This window comes from Macaca nemestrina, chromosome 8 (genome assembly GCF_043159975.1).
Source record: "Macaca nemestrina isolate mMacNem1 chromosome 8, mMacNem.hap1, whole genome shotgun sequence".
Lineage (NCBI taxonomy): Eukaryota > Metazoa > Chordata > Mammalia > Primates > Cercopithecidae > Macaca > Macaca nemestrina.
Window position 1 is genome coordinate 135,564,638 of NC_092132.1, and position 23,720 is coordinate 135,588,357.

Sequence of the window (23,720 nt, forward strand, 5' to 3'; positions counted from 1 at the left end):
ACTTACACTACTTGATCTCAATATTACTATAAAGCTAGTAGTGAAGACTTTGCATTAATGTAAGTACAGAGACATAGATCAATGAAGTAGAAGAGAGAGTTCAAAAGTAGTTCACATATATAATGGTCAATTGATTTTCAATAAGGTAAATGCAAAAGGATAATCTTTTCAAGAATGGAATTAGAACAACTGGATATCTATCTGGGAAGAAAGGAGCCTCTATCCTTAACTCATAGTACATGTGAAGATTAACACAAAATGGCTCATAAATGTAAACATAAGAGCTAAAACTGTAACAATTCTAGAAGCAAACATAGGAGAAAATCTTTGTGGCATGACATTAAGTAAAGATATCTCAGGACACAACACAGCACAAACCATAAACAAAAATGGTAGATTGGCCTCATTTAAATTTAAAACATTTGTTCTTCAAAGACACTCAAGAAACTAAAAGGTAAGCCAAAGCCAGAGAGAAAACATTTACGAAATACATATCTGATACATAAATTGTATCCAGGATGTATAAAGAATTCTTACAATTCAGTAATAGTACAAAAAATGCATCTTAAAAAATGGGAGTTGGGCACAATGGCTCACATCCATAATCCCAGTGCTTCGGGAAGCCAAGGCAGAAAGATTGCTTCAGCCCAGTGATAGCTTGAGACTGCAGTGAGCTATGATCATGCCACTGCACTCCAGCCTGGACAACAGAGAGAGACTCCAACTCCAAAAAAGGTAGATTGGCTTCACAATCTACACAATCTTCACAATCTTCCAACTCCAGGAAAAAAAAAAAAAAAAAAAGAGCGGGGAGGGGTGGGAGGAGGCATAAGATTGAAACAGGCACTTTACGAAAGAAGACACACAAATTGAAAATAAGTACATGAAAGGATGGATGCTCAATATCATTTATCATTAAGATATACCAGAGAAACTACAATGAAATACTCAAACAGCTAAATGTTTTTTAAAAGTTGACAATACCAAATGTTGGCCACAATATAGAATGCTGGAACTCTCATACATTGCAGATGGGAATACAACACAGTATTAATAGCATAGCCGCTTTGGAAAACTGGCAGATTTTTTAAAAAGTAAAGTTAAACATTCATTAACCATATGTCCCAGTAATATCACTCTAGGGTATTTATCCCAGAACAAACATGTACGTACAAAAAATTAAACATAGATGTTCAGTGACAATATCAGCAATATCACTCCAAGGAATTTATCCAAGAACAAACATGTGCACACGAAAAATTAAACATAGATGTTCATAGCATTTTATTTGCAACAGCCAGAACTGGACAGTACTCAAATGTCCATCAACTGGTGAGTGGAAAAACAAATTATGTATCCATACAATGGAACACTGCCCAATAAAGAGGAATGAACTAAAGATCCATATGAAAACATGGATGAATCTCAAAAGCATTATGCTATATGAAAGAGGGCAGAAACAAAAGAACTCATATAATAGGAATCTATTAATACAGAATTATAAAAAAGACAAAACTGAAGAGAACTAAAACTCTGTCAGCGTTGCTGTAATTCCAGCATCCACAGGGATGGGATTGCTGGCATAGGGGTGTGGAGCTTTGCAGGGAGCGAGAGGAGGGGGTGAAATATCCTAATTGTGGTGGAACTCACACAGCTCTATACATTTGCCAACTCTCATTGAATTGTACACAAAATTAATGAGTTTTAAAATATGGAAATTATATTTCAATAAAGCTGATTTTGAAGGTGAAAATTTTTCTCTGGGGTTTCTGACTGTGGATTAATACAAATCAAAAAACCAAACAGCTGGGTTCCCAGAACTTAAAAGTGAAGTGGCTCAAAAAGGTCTGCTCTGTCAGAATTCAGCCCTAGAAATTTGTTACCTCTTGCAGGTAACTCAGCAGTTATGTCCAGAATGATAGCCTTTTTCTTTTTCTTTTTTTTTTCCTTAGAGAGCTCTGTTCTGACAGAATGAGAGTCTTTAATAGGGAAATTGAGAGAGATCTGATAGATTTCCTTCCTTTCAGAAACAAACGTACAGAGATTTTCCAATGTAAGGGTTCATAATGCGTGTATTGTGCGATGAGAATTCTATTTGAAGTCCTCTTACCAACTTTGTTGACAATATAACATTTCTCTCTTTAGAGCCACTGAAATCAAAGGAATTCTTAAACAACATACTATTCTTGCCCAAAATAAGAAGAGAGAATTCATTCACTCACTCATTCATTCAGTAAACATTTTCCTTTCTTTGTTTTGTTTTGTTTTGTTTTTTGACAGGCTCTCACCCTATTGCCCAGGCTAGAGTGCAGTGATATGATCATGGCTTACTGCAGCTTCAAACTCCTGGACTCAAGCGATCCTCACACCTCAGCCTCCCAAGTAACTGCAACTTTAGGTGTGTGCCACCACACCTGGCTTTTTAATTTTTTTTGTAGAGATGTGGTCTCACTATGTTGCTCAGGCTAGTCTCAAACTCGTGGCCTCAAGTTATCTTCCCACCTCAGCCTCCCAGAGTGCTGGGATTATAGGCGTGAGCCACCACACCTGGTCTTCTTTGGTGGATATTTATTAATCACCTCCTACATGATAGGCAATATACCCAGTGCTGGAGACTGAAAGTAAATATAGAAATAAGATGTGGTCTCTGTCTTCTGGAGAGCTCTAACTTCTCTGAGTTTTTTGGGGTCACAATTCAGAACATTGAGAGTCAGCTTCTGTGATTTGTCCTTGTCAATGAAAACTTACCAAAAAAAAAAAAAAAAACCTCTGAGAATCATGGAGATAAAGACTGCTTTTAATAAAGCTCTTTAATCCTAGAATGTTGGAATTTGGCAGTCAAAAAGGCCATCCTTCCCGTTCAGAGAAAAGAAATGAAAGCCTAAGAATATGACAATCCTATGGGATATGGTTTGGCTGTGTCCCCACTCAAACCTCATCTTGAACTGCAGCTCCCATAATTCCCATGTTTCGTGGGAGGAACCTGGTAGGAGGTAATTGAATCATGGGGGCAGGTCTTTCCCTTGCAGTTTTCATGATAGTGAATAAACCTCACGATATCTGATGATTTTATAAAGGGTAGTTCCCCTGCACCGGCCCTCTTGCCTACTGCCATGCAAGACGTGACTTTGTTTCTCCTTCACCTTCTGCCATGATTGTGAGGTCTCCCCAGCCACATGGAACTGTGAGTCCATTAAACCTCTTTACTTTATAAATTACCCAGTCTCAGGTATGTTTTTATTAGCAGTGTGAGAACAGACTAATACACCATGGTAAAAGAAAACGGTTTCTCTATTCACACTACACTTCTGACACTAAATGTGTGAGTATTTTCCACACCAAGTATTGTCCAATTCTCTGCAGATGCCAATTGAGAATCCTAAAATTATGGCACTACCTGAAGTTTGCGTCATACCCACAAGTTAAAATCCCACAAGACTTTCCTCCATTCAGATGCCAACAGTAAGTCTGGGGTTGCCACCAATACTTCTGACCAAGTGGCCATAAATCAGAGGTTCCCATTGACCTGGACAAGTCAAGGAATTCACCGTCAAGAAATTCAAGGACACCGTCAAGAAACTCAAGGATGAGTCAGAAAATAGTGAAAGTCTGGAGCTTTGTGGCAAAGTGAAAAGACACACTCAAGAAAGGGGAGTGTGTGTGTGTGTACTCAAGAGAGTGAGTCATGCCCAGTGGGGTTTGGAGTTTCTACCTTTATGGGTTTCTTTCACCAAGGGGTGGAATATTCATGAAGATTTCTAGAAAAAGGTGAAGATTTCTAGAAAAAGGTAAAGATTTCTCAGAACTGTGGCGTCATCCATGTCTACATCAAACATGGGTGTTCCATGAACTATTAAGGCACTAGTGGGTGTGTGATTTAGGGTGTTAATGAGTGTGTAATGAGTTCCTAGGTGAAACCTATGTCAAATCCAGCACCATGTTGAGTCTGGTTGGTCTTAGTCAGCTTGGCCCTCATGCTGGTTTTCACGGTCTTATTGGTCCCTAGCATATGCAGCTCTTTCAACAGCTCCTTTTTGCTAGTGATGAGACTGTTGCTTGGAATTTTCTGTTCTCCTACGACCATCCTGTCTCACTGTGACCCCTTTCTCAGGATTGATAATTTACTAGAATAGCTCACAGAACTCAGGCTCACAGACACTTTACTTATGTTTACCGGTTTATTACAAAAGCTACAACTTGGGAACAGCCAAATGAAACGAATGCATAGGACAGGGAATTAGGGATAGTTCAGAGTTTTCATGCCCTCTCTGGGCACACCACTCTCTCAGCACCTCAATGAATTCATCAACTCCTAAGCCCATAAGTCTCCCGGTTCAAGACCTTCTATAGAGCTTAATCTCCAGACCCTCTCTCCCATTCCTGGAGGTTGGCTGTAGGGCTGAAAGTTCCACCCCTCTAATCATGTAGTCTTTCTGATAACCACCTCCATCCTCAGGCTGTCTAGGGGCTCCATCCTAAGTCACCTCATTAACAGAAGCTCAGGTGTCATCATAAGTGGCTTCTTTATGAATAACAAAGGGCTCAGGAAATTCCAAGGGTTTTAGAAACCAGGACAAAGACCAAATATATTTTGTATTATCCCACACAGTTAGACAATGAGTTAGTGGGACCCTTTCTGTCTTCTGACTCTGATTCAACATTCCAGAGGTCCCTGGAATGGTCTTCATTGTCTCCCTTCATCACTCCCTGCAGAGCAGCGGTGTCTCTAAGCCCTGTTGTCCTCTTGGAGACATTCCAGGGTACTTTAACAATCTAAAAACATGCAAGCATAGGTAATTTCCACAGGTTATACGTGAAATAACGTATCCTGGGGAAAAAAGATTGTAAGTGAAATGCTTAGTTCAGCAAAGGAATGTTTTCTGTGGAAACCCCCTTCGATAGAAATATTGATTTTGAAAACATTTCTTTTCATTCTTGGAATAATTCTGAAAAAGTGATTTATTTGTGCTCTGAGGGAAATAGGGACTTTCTCCTCAAATATTTACAGGAATTATTTTGATAGTAAGGCATTTTGTGATAGAGTAGGAAGATGATAAGTTTTCAAGCAGGAACCAGAAAAGCAGCTGCAGCTATGTACTTAGGAAAAGGTTTGGTTTTTGTTTTTAATGGTCAAATCAGTACAGTACAGTACATAGCGCTGTAAAAAGCTTTACACTCACAGAAAAATAAATCCGTGCAATCATGTGATACCTTGGGACCAAACTTCCATTTGCCTTTTATCCGGTGTATTCCATGTGCCAAAAACCATGAAGCAGTGCTGTCAATAGAATTCTTTGTGTTCATGGAAACGTTCTAGAGCTGCACTGTCTAAATATAGTAGCCATTCTCAATGGCTCACACCTGGAATCCTAACACTTTGGGAGGCTGAGACCGGAGGATCACTTGAGGCCAGGAGTTCCAGACCAGCCTGGGCAGCATAGTGAGACGTTTATCTACAAAAAAATTTTAAAAAAATATAGTGGGGTGTGGTAATGCATGTCTGTAGTCTCCAGCTACTCAGGAGGCTGAGGTGGGAGGACCGCTTGAGTCCATAGGAAGTTGAGGCTGTAGTGAGCTATGACTGCACCACTGCACTACAGCCTGGGTGACAGAGCAAGACCTTGTCTCTAAAGAAATAATAAATAAATAAATAAATATATAAATATAGCCACCACTAACCACTTATGGCTACTGAACACTTGAAATATGGCTAGTGACACTGAGAAATGAATTCTCAGTTTAATTTTCTTTTAATCCCTTTAAATTTAAATGGCCACCTAGTCTACTAGCTATGGAATTGGACAGCACAGCTGTGAGAAATAGGAAATACAAAGTGCCTCAGTATTCACAATGTGTTTGTAAATGATTGAGCTAGATGTGGATGGAGGATTGTTTTCAGCAATATCTATCCACAAAGGACATCTCTTCAATCTTTCAGAATCATTACCTTCAAATATAAGACTCTATGATGGAGGTGATTAACTTGATATCCTATGTGCACATATATCTATAGTGAGTAAACAAAATGCTGTGAGTCTTTCAAGCTAAGAAGTATGAGAAGATGGTAGAGTGGGACCCCTTCTGTCTTGGGTGCTACTGATGTGACAATATAATACACAGCAAAGTATGTCCAGGTGGATTTGGGACAACATCTACCCCATGTACAGATTAAAAAAAAAAATAGTCTTGAGACTTTGTTCCACAATCTTGGATCCCTTATCAGTCAGATCAAAACTATAAAAATAAGTGCTAATAAGAGGAGAACATGAGGAGATGGTGATGAGAGCTGTTGCCTGACTCTGCTCTCCATTGGAGGAGAGCTGGGTGCTACTCTCTAGCCCCAAGCCTAGTAAAAGGAGTTCGAAGAGACATTTTGGAGAAATCCCAAATGGTTCCTGGTAACTGGAAAACACTGAAGATGGTAGCCTCATTCATGCTCCATAAAGCCAATGGAGACTGCTTCTTCCCATGAAACCTAGAGTGAGAGAGGGTTGACCAACCACTTTGGGAGAAGGACTAGGGAAGCCCTTGCTCTGTGGTTGGGATCAGCCCACACTCCCAGAGTGGCTGAGGCAAGGGGCATGTGTGAGTGTTTCTTGTGGACCAGATGTGGGCCACGTGCAATAGAGTCGGCATAGAGTCTATCTTCTTGGGGTCCACCCAGTAGGGTGGGTGGGAGAGGGAAAGGCTCAGCAGGAAGAAATGTTCCAGTGGGTACACAAGACTGAGGAACAGGAATAGAGGACCCCCACTTAACATGGTTTGAATGTTTGTCCCCTCCAAATCTCATGTTGAAATGTGATTCCCAGTGTCAGAGATGTGGCCTGGTGGGAGGTGACTGAACCATGGGGGCAGATCCCTCATGGATGGCTTAGCACTATCCTCTTCGTGATAAGTGAGTTCTCACTCTGAGTTTACATGAGATCTGGTTGTTTTAAAAAGTGTGGCACCTCCCCCCGACCCTTCTCCTTCTCTTGCTCTCACAATGTGACATGCCTGCCCCTGCTTCACCTTCTGCCATAATTATAAGCTTCCTGAGTCTCACCAGAAGCTGAGCAGATGTTGGTGCCATGCTTGTATAGCTTGCAGAACCTTGAGCCAATTAAACCTCTTTTCTTTATAAAGTAACTAGTCTCAGGTATTCCTTTACAGTAACAAAAATAGATTAATGTATTACCCACCCTCTCTTTCACATTGCACTCTTCCAGTTGAAGCAGAAGAGAAAATTTAATGCTAAGTCAAGTTGAGACTAAGGACTGCATAGTTTAATTACTGAGTTGACACTATGCTCAGAGAACCTACAAGTGATCTGAATAACTGGGCCTGCAAAGTTTTCACATAATGTCAGGGGAAAGTTTCTGCCACTGAATAAAAAGATCACAGCAGACACTTTTGGTCAACCAGGAATGGAACTTATTCAAAATCCTGGTTATGATACTTACGTGGATTTCATTAGATTTTCTCTTTACAATTCCAAGAAGCTATGTTTTTGTTTTTTGTAACAAAAAAAAAAAACAAATAAAATATAAGTTAATTTCTGTCAGCTTGGAAACCTGTATATTAACCAAATCTGTCTTTTTAGTTAATTCCAGAAGTAACTATTTATGCAAAAAAAAAAAAAAAAATCGGGAGTATTAGTAACACTGGGTTGGGCATAAAACATAGCTTGAGACGACCTGAAATTGCTAGAATTACAGGCATATAGCACTATCTCTTTCATTCTTCCTGAAAATAATAGAACAGTTTTGATAAAAAGAGAAGTGATGATTGCAGGAGGTAGGGAGAGAGCAGAATGCAGACACTGCTGATTGAAAACTGTAGAAAGGAAAAGGTTTCATGTAAAAATAATCTGAAAATATTCCATTAAGGAACATTCTTTCATTTTCCTCCTACTTCACTGACTGCTCGTTTCAGATTCCTCTGCATGTTCTTACTCATCTCCCTAATTTCTTAGCACTGGAGTGCATTAGGCTCTCCTCTTTTCTGTCATCCACTCCTTTGGTGATCTCATTCAGTTTCACAGATGTAAATATCTTCTCTGTTACAGCTCCCACTCCTACCTGTCCCCTGAAGTCTGGTTTTGTATATCCAGTGGCTTGCCTGGCACTCCTTTGCTGAATGTCGAAAAGTTAACTCTAACATAACATGTCCAAAAATTAGAGTCTGATCTCCCATCCTAAATCTTGTTACTTCCACAGTCTTCCCCAGTTAGTTAATGCAACTCCATTTTTCTGATAGTTCAGTCCCAAACCCTTGAGTCATCTTTGACTCTGTTTTATAATGTACATTCTCCCTTCAGCAAATTCTGTCAGCTCAGTCTTCAAATTATGACCAGAATCTCAACATTTCTTACCTCTTTCTTTGCCACCACCATCATCTCCTGCTTGGATTGTGTAGCCTCCTTATTCACCTCCTTGCTTCCAACACATAATAAAGGGTGATTCTGGCAAAATGTAAGTCAATCATCCTACCCCTCTGCTCAAAATCTACCAAGGGCAGTTAAGGATCCTTACGACAACCTATAAGGTCCCACTTACGACATCTCTGACTACCTTTCACCTGGCTCACTCAGCCCTAGGCACACTGACCCCTTGCTGTGCTCAAAACACACCAGGCAAGACCTCAGGGACTTTGCACTTATAGTTACATATTTGCATGGCTTCCCCCCTCACCTCCTTTAGGTGTTTACTCAAATTTCACGTCTCAGTGAAGCCTTCTCTCAATATCCTTTGCAACCATCTACTCTCCTGATGCTATACTCCTTATGGCTTATCCCTTTCCTTGTTTTGTTTTTCTCCAAGACACTCAGCACCATATAACATCATATATATTTACTTATCTTGCTTATTTTCTGTCTGCCCAAGCTCCATGAGGGAAGGGGTGCTTTGTGTTCCGCTGGAGTCAGTAAACTATTCGTAGCACATGGTAGATGTTGGAAAAATATTTGTCACATGAATGAATGAAAGAATAACTACCCATAAGAAGGATAATAAAAAATAAACTGAACCTTTATTATAGAGACTTAACCTAAGTTATTTGGGTCTTGGGGGTAAGGTGAGCTGAGTCTACCTTATGCCATGGACCACCCTCTGGTCTAACATTTCTTGTGCACTTACTACACTCCCTCCTTAGTTTTCCTCTTTTCTCCATTCTCTTCCATCTGCTAAGCACATGAACCACCTTTCTTCTCTGTCCTTCTTGTCTCCCATCCCTCTCATCCACCCAGCATATACTCAGTATTCCGTCGAGTCCCACCAGGCAAATGCCATGGTGAATTTTGTGTCAGACATATTCTCTCAGCTTCATCTTGAGCTTTTGAAATCCAAGCACATCATGATTTTAGGTATGTTGACTATTTCTGCCTTGGGTAGTGGCTAATTTTATTCCAAAAATTATTTGTTGAGCCTCGACTACAGACCAGGCACAGTTCTGGAAGCTAGGAATACAACAACAAATAAATAAGACCGGCACTTATGTTCTCTATTCTAATATATCAGTGGTTTGTATGCAGTTATTATATGATTTACAAGGCATCCTATCTGTGCACTTAAGCAGTTGTAGGCAGCCCGCTTATTGAAAATACTGTAGAGGTTAGAGTTGCTTATGTATTTAAAATAAAAACCCTTTTCTTTAAATGCATATTTTAAGACTCTTGGATTGTTTGGGAATTGATAATAAAGAGGAGTGAGCCATAGATCACAATGGAAAAATACTTAGTTTTTTTCTTTTTTGACGTGAAATGACTCACATCTGTGAAATGGCAAAACTCATATTAGAGATTTTAAAAAAATGAGTTGATGAGTTTTAAGTTTAAAGCATTAACCTGAAGCCTGGGGAACTCATCTGTTTTCATGATTCCTTCCATCTCTGTTTTTTTTGCTGGGCATTTATTTCCAGAGCTAAGTAAATTCCCTAGGCTTTCACCGGGAATAAGAAACTTATCTTCTGGCTGGGCGCAGTGGCTCACGCTTGTAATCCCAGTGTTTTGGGAGGCCGAAGTGGGCAGATCATGAGGTCAGGAGATCAAGACTATCCTGGCCAACGTGGTGAAACGCCATCTCTACTAAAAATACCAAAGTTAGCCTGGTGTGGTGGTGTGCGCCTGTAGTCCCAGCTACTCAGGAGGCTGAGGCAGGAGAACTGCTTGAACCTGGGAGGCGGAAGCTGCAGTGAGCCGAGATTAAGCCACTGCACTCCAGCCTGGGCGACAGAGCAAGACTCTGTCTCAAAAGAGAAAAGAAACTTATCTTCTGACTCTCATGAGGATAGACTTGGGTAGTCAAGTTTTAGATGTTCAGACACACTTGATTCAAGAAAATGTATTTTCTCTGGTTTTGGATCAACACCTCTATCTTTAATCCCCAAATTCCAAGTGGCTCTCCACTTCTACCTCTTGCAAGATGTTCTCAGCTTCAGATTTATTAGTGCCTGCATGCTTTCATGCACACACACATTTACGTATCTCTTAAGCTTTCAGTCTAAAACAATGAATTGACTATTGGAACATTTCTCTTGATTCACAACTTTAGGTTTTTTCTTTTACTGAGGTAAAATTTATATACGAGCAATGCACAGGTTTTAAGTGTAAAATTCTATGAGTTTTGACAAATGTAACATCACCCAAATAGAACACTTGTATCATCTTAGAAAGATCCCTTATGCCTCATTTTTTTTTTAAAAAGAGCATTTAATATTAATCATTGCATGAAGAAACTTGAAATGCACTGAAATCCTACAGTTATATGTGAAAGAAACTTGAGAGGTCTTCTAAAATTTGAAAACATATTAAAAATGCAGATGTTATTATCAGTAATAAATGTGATGGGACTTTTCTGAAATGTCAGTAACAAAATTGTGATCAACCATGCTAGAGAAAAGACTGGGCTATCTATTCAACCCATAGAAAATGTTACAAAATCAATCTACCACTTCACACCCACTAAGCTGGCTGTAATCAAACACAAAAACAATAATCAGTGTGGGTGAGGATGTGGAGAAATTAGAACCTTCATACATTGCTGGTAGGAATGTGTGGTGGTGCAGCCAGTGTGGAAAACAGTTTGGAAGTAAAGTTAAACATACAGTTATGATATAACCCACAAATTCTACTCTAGGTAGAATTGAAAAGAGAAATGGAAACATAACATCTACATGAAAACTTGTACATAAATTTCTGTAGTAGTGTTATTCCTAACAGCCAAAAAGTAGAAACAACTGAAATGTCTATCAACTCATAAAGGGACCAATAAAATGTGGCCTATCCAAACAATGCAATATTATTTAGCAATAAAAAATGAAGTTCTGATATACGCTACAATATGGATAAGCATTGAAAACATGATAAGTGCAAGAAGTCAGTCACAAAGACCACATATTTTATGATTCCATTTATATGAAATGTCCAGAATAGGCAAATCTGTAGAAACAGAAAGTAAATTAGTGTTTGCCAGGGACTGAGGGGTTTGGAGGGAAAAGAGGAGCGAATGCCAATGGGGATAGGTTTTTTAGGGGATGATGAAAAATTTCCAGAATTGACTCTGGTGATGATTGCACAACTCTGTGATGTGAATGTGCTAAAACACATTGATTTGTACCCTTTAAATGGGTGAGTTTGTAGTATGTGAATTGGATCTTGATAAAGCTGTTTAAAAAAAACCTTTCCAATGAGATGATCAAGAGTATGTAGCTAAGCTGGGCATGGTGGCTCCTGCCTGTAATCCCAGCACTTTGGGAGGCTGAGGCAGAAGGACTGTTTGAGCCCAGGAGTTGGACACTAGCCTAGCCATATAGGGAGACCCCATCTCTACAATAAATAAATGAAAAGTTAGCCAGGACTGGTGGTGGTGCTTGTAGTCCCAGCTACTTGGGTGGCTGAGGTGGGCGAATTACTTGAGTCTGGGAGATAGAGGCTGCATTGAGCTGTGATTGCACCACTGTACTCCAGCCTGGGCAATGGAGTGAGATACTGTCTCAAAAATAAATAAATAAATAAATAAAGAGTATGTAGCCAAAACACTTGAAGAAAAAGTATAGCTATAGCTTGAATGTCCCTGCCAACATTCATGTTGAAATTTAATTGCCACTGTAACAGGAGTAACAGCTGATTGGGTCATAAGGGCTCTGCTCTCATGAATGCTGTTATTGAGAGAGTAAGTTAGTTATCCAGAGAACAGGCTTTTGACAAAAGGATAAGTCTGGACCCCATTTGCTTCCCGTCTCTTGTGCTTGGTTGCTATGTGATGCTTTCCACCATGGAACCACCCTCGCCATGTGCTGTTGCTGTGCTCTTGGACTTCCAGCCTCCAGAACTGTGAGAGATTCATTTCTTTTCTTTATTAATTTCCTAGTCTGTGGTATTCTCTTATAGCAGCAGAAAACAGGTGAAGACAAATATTACTGAAGTGTTTTAGGAAGTTTAATAATAGAAAATATTATGAGGGCAGTAGATAAAACTATTGTGATTTTTCTGGATTTGGTAATGTTTGTGGGATTTGTCAACTCTTAGAAATTTGTATTTGAGATTTTTGTCATTCTAAAGAAACATTCACGTTGTACTAAAAAAATAAATATTCCATAATCTGGGCTTTTCAGTGAACTTCAGAAATAAGAAGGATTAACTGTATGCATGAATAATACATGATGGAATTTCATCTTCCTTTTCATTTCTTCTTTTGACCTGAAGTATTGACCTGTCTTGCCTACTATATAGTCTTTCTTTCCACACCATATACATTAGGGCTCCACACCATATACATTAGGGCTCATGGGAAGAGGTGGGGGAGAAATATGTTATTGGGTAAATATACACTAGCCCATGCCTAGGTGGTCTGTGTGCCTCCTTTCTCTTTTTACCAAGGCGGGAGCTTGTGTATTCTCACACTGAACTTGAACACTGGGGGCTATGGTAGCAGAAATGGGGATTCTTACTTCATTTTTAATATTTCCAAAAGCCTAACAAAATATTTACACACAAAATACATGCTGGCAAAACGAAATGTCAATGTTTATTTGATTTGCTTTAGGCTTCATTGCCTTAGTAGTGGTAACACTGGCTAATTTATGATGATCAGAACCCCTAACCATTTTACCTTTATTTATAACAGGACGAATGAATGATTATTTAATACATGTGATCAGCTTTATAAGTACAATTTTAAAATATTTTGGCTTCAGGGATAAAACCAATTAAAAATTCCCTTTGCAATGAAAATGGGAAACACATTTCTGTGGCTTAGCTGTTGAAATGCTCCTTTATTGAACATTCACTATAAGCCAGGAGCTTTCTATAATTTATCATGCTAATAACACTTCTGTAAGGCATTATCAACCCAATTTTATAAATGAGGAAACAGAGGCTCAGATTATAGATGTCTATGCCCAAGTTCCTTAACTAGAAATATCACGTAAATCTATGTCCACCCTGCCTCCTATATGATTAGTTATTTTTTTTTTGTTTATGAGTTGGTTAATTTCCCAGGTAAAGGCCATTAGGCCAGTGGTCAAGCCGCAGGGTAGCAACTACATTCTGTACTCGGTCTTACTTTTGATGCTTTGCCAACAAAACCATCAGACCCCAAGGTTCAAGGAAGGCAGGAGTTGACTGGGAATAGGCACACCGGGACTGTCTGTAGGGTATGTACGCAAGGGTAAAGGGAGATCACAAACGAGAAATATGCCTGTATTAGTCCATTTTCACACTGCTGATAAAGACATACCAGAGACTGGGCAATCTTCAAATGAAAGAGGTTTATTGGACTTACAGTTCCACATGGTTGGGAGGTCTCACAATCATGGCGTAAGACAAGAAGGAGCAAGTCACATCCTACGGGGATGGCAGTAGGCAAAGAGAGAGCTTGTGGAGCAAGCTCTCCCATTTTTAAAATCTTCAGATCTCGTGAGACTCATTCACTATCACGAGAAGAGCCCAGGAAAGACCCGCCCCCATAATCCAATCACCTCCCACAGGGTTCCTCCCACACAACTGGCGACTGTGGGAGTTACAATTCAAGATGAGATTTGGGTGGGGACACAGCCAAACCATATCAATGCCCAAGTGACTGGGGTGCTTCCAAACCTACACATCTGCTCACACTGCTGCTCTGGCAGGGGGAGCACGAGCTGTGGACGTGTTTCTGAAGTTGGAGTGAATTTGTATAAATGCATATACTCCCTCATGCTGGTTCCTCTGGTGGGTGTCCAGGGCTGCCTTTGATAGATTCAGATGGGGCAGCCAAGGCAAAGTGGGTGACTCGTGGCCTTGGTGCATCTCAGCTATGCTCACTGGGCAGCCCATGCTGACGTGGTGGGTGGGATCGTGGGGTCACCAGGGAACCTGACTCCACTCCCATCTCTAAGCTTGGCCAAGTCAGTCACTTCTTGTTATTGGGGCATCTTCTACCTGTCACTTGAAAAAGACTGTTCTTTGGAACAATAAGGCGGTAACACATACACGGGACCACCCTGTAGCCGGCCACACAGTTTCCGCCTCCAGGTGCTTGGATCCACTGAACGGACCTCCCAGGAGGTAAAGAGGGCGGATTTGAGGTCTCTCCGTCCCTCTACCAGGGGAGGGCGCCGTTCCAGCCCTTGCCTCTGTGGCCCAGATCAAAGGACGGAGGAAAAAAGGTGCGGGTCCGCGGCACTAATGATCGAAAATGTAGTTTTAAGTGACCTCTCCCAGCGCACGCACTGTCGGTGGGGACAGTCCCGAGGCCGGGCTGTGGGGCGCCTGGGGGGACTCGCCTCAGGGGGAAATGGACCTTTCAGGGCTCGACAGGTCCCCGAGACTAAAGGCTCCGGCCGAGGCTCGGTGCCGGGGGAGCCGGGTCAGAGAGGCCGGGACCCCGAGGGACGCCTAGGTGCGTGTCCCGAAGCCCGCGTACCTCCAGGGCCCCGGCGAGACGGCGCCCAACTCGCGGCTCCAGTCACACGGCCCTTCCTGAGAGGAAACACCAGGGAAAGCACCTCTCACTTTTCTCAGGGTGGGAAAACTGTGAAGGAAGAAGACAAAGCAACAGGCAGGTTTCCGCTCGCAGGGTGGAGGCCGGGCCCAGGGCGGGCGCGCGGCTGCGGGAGGCAGCGGAGGGTCCAGGCCGATCCAGGGCTGCACTGCGAGGGTCGGGGTCGCCTCCAGCCTCCCCCGGAGGCTCCGCCCTACCCTGGAGACACCGCCTCCGCCCCGGAGGCCCTGCCCCCTCCCCCTCCCCGAGGCGCCGGCCCCGCCTCTCCGCCCTCCGCCCTCCGCCCCCCCGGGCCCGCCACCACCGGCCCCGCCCGCGCCGCCTTAGCTTTGACGTTACTGGGGGCCGGGCGGGCGACCGCCGCGGGCTCGCAGCCTCGCCAGCCTCCGCCAGGGTGCGCGCGGGCTGCCGCCGCTCGGCCGTCCCGGGAGCCCAACAAAGAGCACGCGGCGCTGGCCGCCGGCACTCGCGCCCTGAGGCTGCGGCCCCAGAGCGCCCGGCGGCGGTTTCGGCGCGCAGGCGGGCGGGCGATGGAAGATGGAAGGAAGGAGCGCCGCGGTGAGCTCCGGGGCCGGGGCGCGGGCGCGGGGGGCGTACGCGGCTCCGCTGTCCGACGTGGGGTTTGTGTTGCTTTGTCGCCGCTCTGTCCCCCAGGATCCCGGGGCCACCTGGGTGTCTGCTGTCTCGATAGGTGCTGGGTACGATTTTCCTCTTCGCGCTTGCTTGCTTTGTGTTTGTTAGGAGCCCAGCAGGGTCAACTTTGTGGTCTTAAGATTTAGGGGTTTTAGTTCATCCCTCTGCTTTGAAAACCTCAGACGTGGGAGAAAAGCTATCAAAAGAAGGCAACATGAAAGAGGACCTCATATGTCGATCTTCCTCTGCCCAGTCAGCTTGTATTTAGGGACTATCACGTTTGTGTCAGAAAAAAAAAAACAAAAAACAAAAAACAAAAAACAAACAAAAAAAAAAACAAACAAACACACACGAGAAAACAAAACCTAAACTAAACAAACTTGAATTGAGCGAGCAAACAGACAAGGGAAGATTATTCGGTGCAATTCCCAGGAGCTTTTACAGATGTTTAAGTCATTCTGTTTTACATGCATTTAACTTTATCCGCTGTTTTCAGCTTTCAGTTCTGGCGAAAGATGTTCTGATTTTTTTTTTAAACACATTAACACCTATTAGAGAACGTGGGTTTAGAATGTTGTTGGTGATCTAAATAATAAATGTTTCGTTTTGCCATTCCCCTCTATGTCAAAGGATGTTAAACGCCCACTAGGCAGAGAATGGAATGGGCACCACGATTGTATTTTCTAGACACTGGTTCTCCCGACAGTGGGATCCAGGATTTCCGCTCCAGAATAACTCTTGAGTGGGTCCAGGTGTTGGTGTAGGGAAGACGGAGATCTGGAAAATTACTGTAAGTGGGATTCTGGCGACAAATGCCTCAATGCATTCGTTGTAATTGAGTATGTGCAAAGGATTTTGCAAAGCCCGGTAACCAGGTGAGCAGGATAGGATTTCTGCTTTCAAGGAGCGTGCTTGAGAGCTTGCCTAGGAGAGACTTATGCGTAGGCTACCATGGAGGATCTCAGAGGAAGCTTCTGGCCTCCGGGCTTGGAAGTTCTCAGAGAGAAGCTGGCAGTTATGCTGGACCTTGAAAGGGAGGGGTTGGTTGGATTTTTGTGAGATGTGAGGGAAAGGATGTTCCCTGCTGAAGGAAAGGAAATTCACTTTCTACCCTTTTGCAAGAAATGATCCTTTCTTTTCTGAGAGTATTTACAAACCGAGAGATTTTCTTTTAAAAAAGTCATGAAATTCCTCTTCAGCAGTTGAAAGTGCAACATGCTTAACATCACCAGTAAAGCAAATGCAGAATAAATTAGCACCTTTTCAACCAGTTTTTAGTGGCTGACTGGATGTCCTTCCACAACTTTTTTATATCCATCCACAAGTGATTTGTCTTGTTAGACATTTCATTAATAGAAGCTGTTTGTACCAACAGGAGTAGAGTGGTATCAAGGAAGAGACTTGGATCAGTAGGTAGGACACCTAGCTTAGAGGCTTTGCCACTGACTGGGTGCGTTTTTGCCACAGTCTTGGGCAAATTATTTAACCTCTGTCGTTACAGTTTCCTGGAAGGGTGAGGGGATTAGGTAGATGCTCTTTCAGAGCCTTCTAGCCCTACCATTTGATGTTTCTACGCCTAGACACGTTTTATGTATTACTTATTCAGTGATGTACCCTTAATTTCACATTCTAAATATCTGTTTGTGTGTTCTGTGAATGGATCAGCACTCTTATCCTGGCCATTGAATGTGAGAGAGTGATTACAACTACAAAGCTAAAATAACCTTATTAAGGCAAAATTCCATGGTTGAATTTTTTTTTTTAATGTGAGCATAAGAAGCTTGATTTGCCAATCTTAATGTGTGTTTTCTTTAAAAAAAAGTTTTGTTGACACTGTTCATTTCATTTGTGACCAAAGAATAATATATACCTTATTATGTACATTGCACTTAAGCAATTGAATTCTGCTTTTAATTAGATGCTAGCAATTTAAAAAATTTGGTAATCTTGGAAATTCTTAAAGGCTAGTAAATCTTGGGGATTTGGAAATAAAAAAATGAAATATGATGAAATTAGCTCATTGAAAAAGAAAAATTTAGAGGTACTTTCTATCAATGGCTCTGCCCTCTTTCTAAAATCTTGATATTTACATACTTGTTTGCCAACCCCGATGGAAAATTATTTTAGTGGAATTTAGCATGGCATTACATTGAAAAAAACATGTCCATGGTACTACTACTTTTGGAGGTGATTTTTTTTTTCTTTTATAGAAATTCAGGAGTGATGTGTCATGCATTATTCAAAAACTAAGACACCAATGTGGTGATGGGTTAATTGCAGTCTTGGTTAAGAGATGCTGAGGCAAAACCATGCGAATATTAAAATGTGTATCTGCTTTGGCTTCAAGACTGGTTTGTTTGAGGTTTACATGGGGTAACGTCATTTGGACATTACGAAAAGAGCATGTCTTTGGGTTTGGGTTGGATTGGGGGAGGTGAGTTTTGGATAGTGATCGTTTCCAATTTTTGGAAATGAATTCTGACATGACTGAGGTTGAGTCAGACTGTAAAAAAATAATCTGGTGACCAAAATCTGTGGAGTTTAGTATGTGAATCAGGCTTATAGGAGGCTGGGGGTCTAGTCTGACCTTGAATTACTGCTGTTGTGATTCTCACCATTTAGGGGTTCTTCCCGGACCATCTGGGCCAAGCACAGAGGTCCTTGACTTCCCTTTGCTAAGGTGGAGGTGTTTTCACTTTGAATATTGCCTCTCAGTTCTTCCTAGTTCTTTTACAGTTAAACCAGCCTGGCTTTCATTTGGGAGAGTACAGGATCCATGTGAAATTCTCCAGAGCGTTTGTTCGGAGTGCCCGTATCTTGACAGCTTGTGTTGTTTGTGATGTTGTATGCAGACTTAGAGATTTGCTGGAAAGAATTTAAGTGGTGGCATTATTTTTCCAAAGAGTGTTTCTGAATTACTTTGACCATCTTTCAAGGACATTTTTCACAAGCTCCAAATTAAGTAGTGTTGTAGTGACCGTTGCAATTTACAATGGAGAAAAAGGATAATTTGCAGCATGTAGTTAACAAGTTATTCTTAATTCCAAATTACCAAATGTCCATGCCGCATTTGAAAATAAGGCATAACTCATAACATTAATAATGAATCTTTGCTTGTGCTATCTTATTTATATAAAAAAAGCACATGTCCCTGCAGTGCTTGTTTGCCCTACCAAAAGAAATGTTTTTCACTGCACCCAGAAGGTCAACAAACTTGGGCCCAGTTGGTGCCTAGTGGGCAGGGACTTTGTTGACACTTCAGGGCACAGAGGTGGCAGAGCATTTTCTCTCTTGGTGACACCTGTGGTGTGAGGGATCCGCCCGCTCTTCTCCCCTTCCTGCATGTCCGAGCCAGGCTGTGGCCATGGAAGACCATTCACTCCTTGAGGCTTACTTTGCAGCAAACAGCCATACAGTTTGAAATTCCCTTTCCTCTGAGTATACATCAGTGAGATGAATCAGAATAATTTATACATGTTGAAGGACATTTTTAAAAGATTATTATTGGAGTTAGGGATTTAGGATAACTGGGAAAATTAACATTTTGACCTAGGCTGGTGTTCTTTTCTTACATAGTATTTTCATGTGGATCTTCTGAGAAAGCAGCCTTTTCTTTTAAGTTTCCTGTTAAGTCCTGATTTTGTTTGTTGTTGTTGTTGACACAAGATCTCACTCTGTCACGGAGGCTGGAGTGCAACGGTGCGATCTCAGCTCACTGCAACCTCTGCCTCTCAGGCTCAAACGCTTCTCTGGTCTCAGCCTCCTGAGTGGCTGGGACCACAGATACACGCTACCGTGCCCAGCTTAATGTTTGTATTTTTAGTAGAGACGGGGTTTCATCATGTTGCCCAGGCTGGTCTCGAACTCCTGAGCTCAGGTGATCTGCCTTCCTTGGCCTCCCAAAGTGCTGGGATTACAGGCATGAGCCACCATGCCCGGCCAAGTCCTAACTTTTGGAAGACGCTTGTTTTAAGTGATATTTTCCAGGCATGAGGCATTTTTACAATCACAGCTAATATTTATTGAGTTCTTACTTGGGTTGTCTCCCTTAGTCCCCATGACAGCCCATGAGGTCAGTACTGTCATTATCTCCATTCTGAAGTCGGGAGAGGTTAACCTACTCAAGATCCCACAGTGAGTAACTGGCAGAGCTGAGACTTTAAACTCAGGTCGTCCAAGTTTCTTAACACTGTTCTGTTTTTATGTCTGAAAGTTAGCACTGTGTGTTGCAGAAACTGAGCTCTTTGGCTCTAATATTTAGATTCTTTGAGTCTTGGAATCTGAATATTGGATGACTAATTCATCATCAACCATTATTTTATACATTTGTTGGCTTCATAGTGGGACCAGATTTGTTGTTTGGCTCAAGAGATAGAAATGGTGTAATTAAACAACAACAACAACAAAACCCCTGGGGTGTCTAAAAGGATCGCTATAGGACCACATGTGAGGAGTTCCACGTAGTTATATGTCATTAACTGGAATTCACAATAAAGCAGATCAACAAATTAAAATGGAACGTAAGGCTCACCTATTTTAATTTCTAATTGCATCACCTTAGAGAAGTGATCTCGAGGCTTCAACCACAGTGGGTGTTGACACAGAGAAGACTGCTTTTCCTTGTTATTTCTTCCCATGAGCTGGGGCTTAGAGGTTGTTGAGAAAAGGAGCTTGAAACAATAAGGAGGAGGATGGGGAATGAGCCCAGGGCATTCATAAGATCAGGCGGCAGCTGCTCCCTGTTTCCCTGGCCTTCTGTTCTCAGACCTTTGCTAAGAAAAAGTGAATTATAGAAATGGAGCAGCTTGGTTTTCTTATGCCTATTTGGTCTGTGGACAAGAGAAGTAGAAAATTGAAATGGAAGCAGCTATAGCTTCTTTTGTTTGGCCTCTAGGAGATTACTGGTTAAGGGCCAGTGGAACTGCTTTTCTCTGTATATGGAAACTTACATGCTTTTTTGAATGTAGATTTTCAAAAATGTACTTTCCAAGAAGTTATTTGATAGGCACAGTTTTAGATTGAGTCATAGGACACTGGGAGAGGGGAAATTTAGGTTTAAGAGTGATGGCACAGACGATGCCATTAGATGGTTGCTGTCTTTGTGACTGTATTATTTTCTGGCAAAGTTATATTGGAAAAATGCTGAGAAATTGACAGCAGGCTTTGTGATCTTCCAGAGTGTCTCCTTTGGCTCTGCCTTCATGTCCCTACAAGGTGCAAGTAGTGAGTGTTTCAAGAAGCAAGATATTTCTTGAGTCTGAAACTTTGTTTGAATATCAGAGTTCCTTTTGGGCAGATTTTGATGTTTTGCCGATTCATTTCTAGTGGCTACAAAAGGTCTGAGAGCCGCCTTCCCCACCTACTGATGCTTATTTCTCTCTATAAAAATCTCCCTTGGCCGGGTGCCGTGGCTCACGCCTGTAATCCCAGCACTTTGGGAGCCCAAGGCGGGCGGATAACCTGAGGTTAGTGGAGTTCGAGACCAGCCTGGCCATCACGGTGAAGCCCTGTCTTTACTAAAAATACAAAAATTAGCTGGGCATGGTGGCAGGTGCCTGTAATCCCAGCTACTTGGGAAGCTGAGGCAGGAGAATCGCTTGAACCCAGGAGGCGGAGGTTGCAGTGAGCTGAGATCGTGCCATTGCACTCCAGCCTGGGCAACAGAGCGAGACTCCCTCTCAAAAATAAAAATAAAAAATCTCCCTTGAAGAAAAGTTAACCATTGCTTTCCATGAGCTAATATCTGAAAGTATCAAGGCAGAGACTGAAGTACAGATATTATTATGCTATTCATTTGTTCTTTCAGCAAATATTAAATGCTTACCATGTGCTGAGCTCAGTGTACGCTCCAAAAAACCTTGTCCACTGACCTTGGCAAACCTCACTTGGATCATACTAGTGTGAGTCAAACTTCACAATCAGCAAATACTGAAACTGCAGTACCTAGGGACTCAGAACTTGTGAACTTGGTAGAATCGATGCAGTTATTGCCTGAATCAGCATTGTTCAATAGAGCTTTTACTATGATGGAAATGTCCCATATTTGCCCTGTCCAATAAGATAGTCAGTAGCTACATGTGGCTACTAAGCATGTGAAATGTGGCTAGTGAGATTTAAGAACTGAATTTTAAATTTTATTTAATTTCACTAATTTAAATAGTTTCAGGCAACTGGTAACTACTATATGAGACAGTGCTACTTTACAGCAAAAGTGCTTTTTTTTTTTTTTTTTTTTTGAGACGGAGTCTTGCTCTGTTGCCCAGGCTGGACTGCAGTGGCCGGATCTCAGCTCACTGCAAGCTCCGCCTCCCGGGTTTGCGCCATTCTCCTGCCTCAGCCTCCCGAGCAGCTGGGACTACAGGCGCCCGCCACCTCGCCCGGCTAGATTTTTGTATTTTTTAGTAGAGACGGGGTTTCACCGTGTTAGCCAGGATGGTCTCGATCTCCTGACCTCGTGATCCGCCCGTCTCGGCCTCCCAAAGTGCTGGGATTACAGGCTTGAGCCACCGCGCCCAGCCAAAAGTGCTTTTTTAATAGATGGCATTATCTGTCCTGAGCTGTCATTTCTCTCCCTCTCTTTATTTATTTATTTTTTTTGAGACGGGATCTCACTCTGTCGCCAAGGCTGGAGTGCAGTGGCAAGATCTTGGCTCACTGCAACCTCTACCATGTGCTCAAGCAATTCTCCTGCGTCAGCCTCCAGAGTAGCTGGGACTACAGGTGTGCACCACCACGCCTGGCTGTTTTGTATTTTTAGTGGGTACAGGGTTTCGCCATGTTAGCCAGGCTGGTCTCGAACTCCTGACCTCAGGTGATCTGTCCCCGTCAGCCTCCCAAAGTGCTGGGATTACAGGCGTGAGCCACTGGGCCCGGCCGGTTGTAGTTGACTTCTTGTTGCAAGCTGTGGATGGTTCCCTAATTTCTAGCCCTCTTTGAATCTGCCTAGCATCACAGTGAATATTCAGGTGGGCAGTGCTGCGTATCAAAGCTAAGGTGTTTTGGGGACACCTGCAGGGCTGTCTGGGAGGCCCAGTTGATTTTCACTGTAGATGAAATTGACAGGAAAAATGCCTGAATAGCATCTATATTGGCAAGGATTGTGCTAAGTTTTAAAGATAGGTAAGTGAAGGTGCCTGTGTCCCGTGGTTAGAAATAAGGAACACTCTAATAAGGCAGTGGAACGGAGACAAAGGTCATACTCTTTATCCCCAAATACTTTGTCGTGACAAGTCTGGAAGGTAGACAGTCACATTCGCAGGCTCCAGGATTTCTTCAGAGTCAGCCATGTAGGAGTAATCTTGAGGATAGCAGTGTGAAATTCTCATGGTTAGACCTCTGTTGAAATACGTTTTAATTTTGAGTTTTGTAATTTGTGGTGGAAACACAACAACATCAAGGCATAAAGACAACATAAAAACACAACATAAAAACATCAAATGCAAAAGCGTGGGGATAGGAAGAGGAGAAAGAATGACATCTATTTAGTATTTATTATGGGCTAGGTACTATGTGAAACATAGTATGTGTGAGTGTGCGTATGTGTGCATCTGTATGTATTTATATATTCTTTTTTTACTTTTTTTGAGATGGAGTTTCGCTCTTGTCACCCAGGCTGGAGTGCAATGGTGCGATCTTGGCTCGCTGCAACCTCCGCCTCCCGTGTTCAAGTGATTCTCCTCCCTCAGCCTCCTGAGTAGCTGAGATTACAGGCATGTGCCACCACACGCAGCTAATTTTTGTATTTTTAGTAGAGACGGGGTTTCCCCATGTTGGCCAGGATGGTCTTAGACTCTTGACCTCATGATCTGCCTGCCTCAGCCTCCCAGAGTGCTGGGATTACAGGCGTGAGCCACCGTGCCTGGCCTATATATCCTTTATAGTATTGAAAGGTAGGTGGTGTCTCCATTTTCAGAGGATGAAATTGAGGCTCATGGAGATAAAATGGGATCCTTTTTTAAAACAACTTTATTGAGATATTCACATACTATACCATTCACCCCTTTAAAGTGTACATTCATTGATTTTTAGTATGTTCATTGAGTTGTGCACCCATCACCATAGTTAATTTTAGAGCATATTCATCACTTCAAAAACAAAGCCCAGGCCAGGCACAGTGGCTCACACCTG

At 42.3% G+C, this 23,720-nt stretch overlaps 1 protein-coding gene across 7 annotated transcripts in view; it reads left to right on the plus strand.

Annotated features, from left to right (window-relative positions):
- The window catches only part of LOC105482130 (pleckstrin and Sec7 domain containing 3), a 710,412-nt gene that overhangs the window by 208,704 nt on the left and 477,988 nt on the right, over positions 1–23,720 (plus strand). For 2 of the 7 annotated variants that reach the window (XM_011742089.3, XM_071068555.1), the window contains exon 1: positions 15,378–15,518. The exons of the other annotated variants lie outside the window; for them this stretch is intronic. In XM_011742089.3, the coding sequence (XP_011740391.2) occupies positions 15,498–15,518 (21 nt within the window). In that variant the 5' untranslated portion in view covers positions 15,378–15,497. Of the gene's footprint in view, positions 1–15,377; positions 15,519–23,720 lie in introns of those variants that run through there. 7 annotated transcript variants of the gene reach the window in all.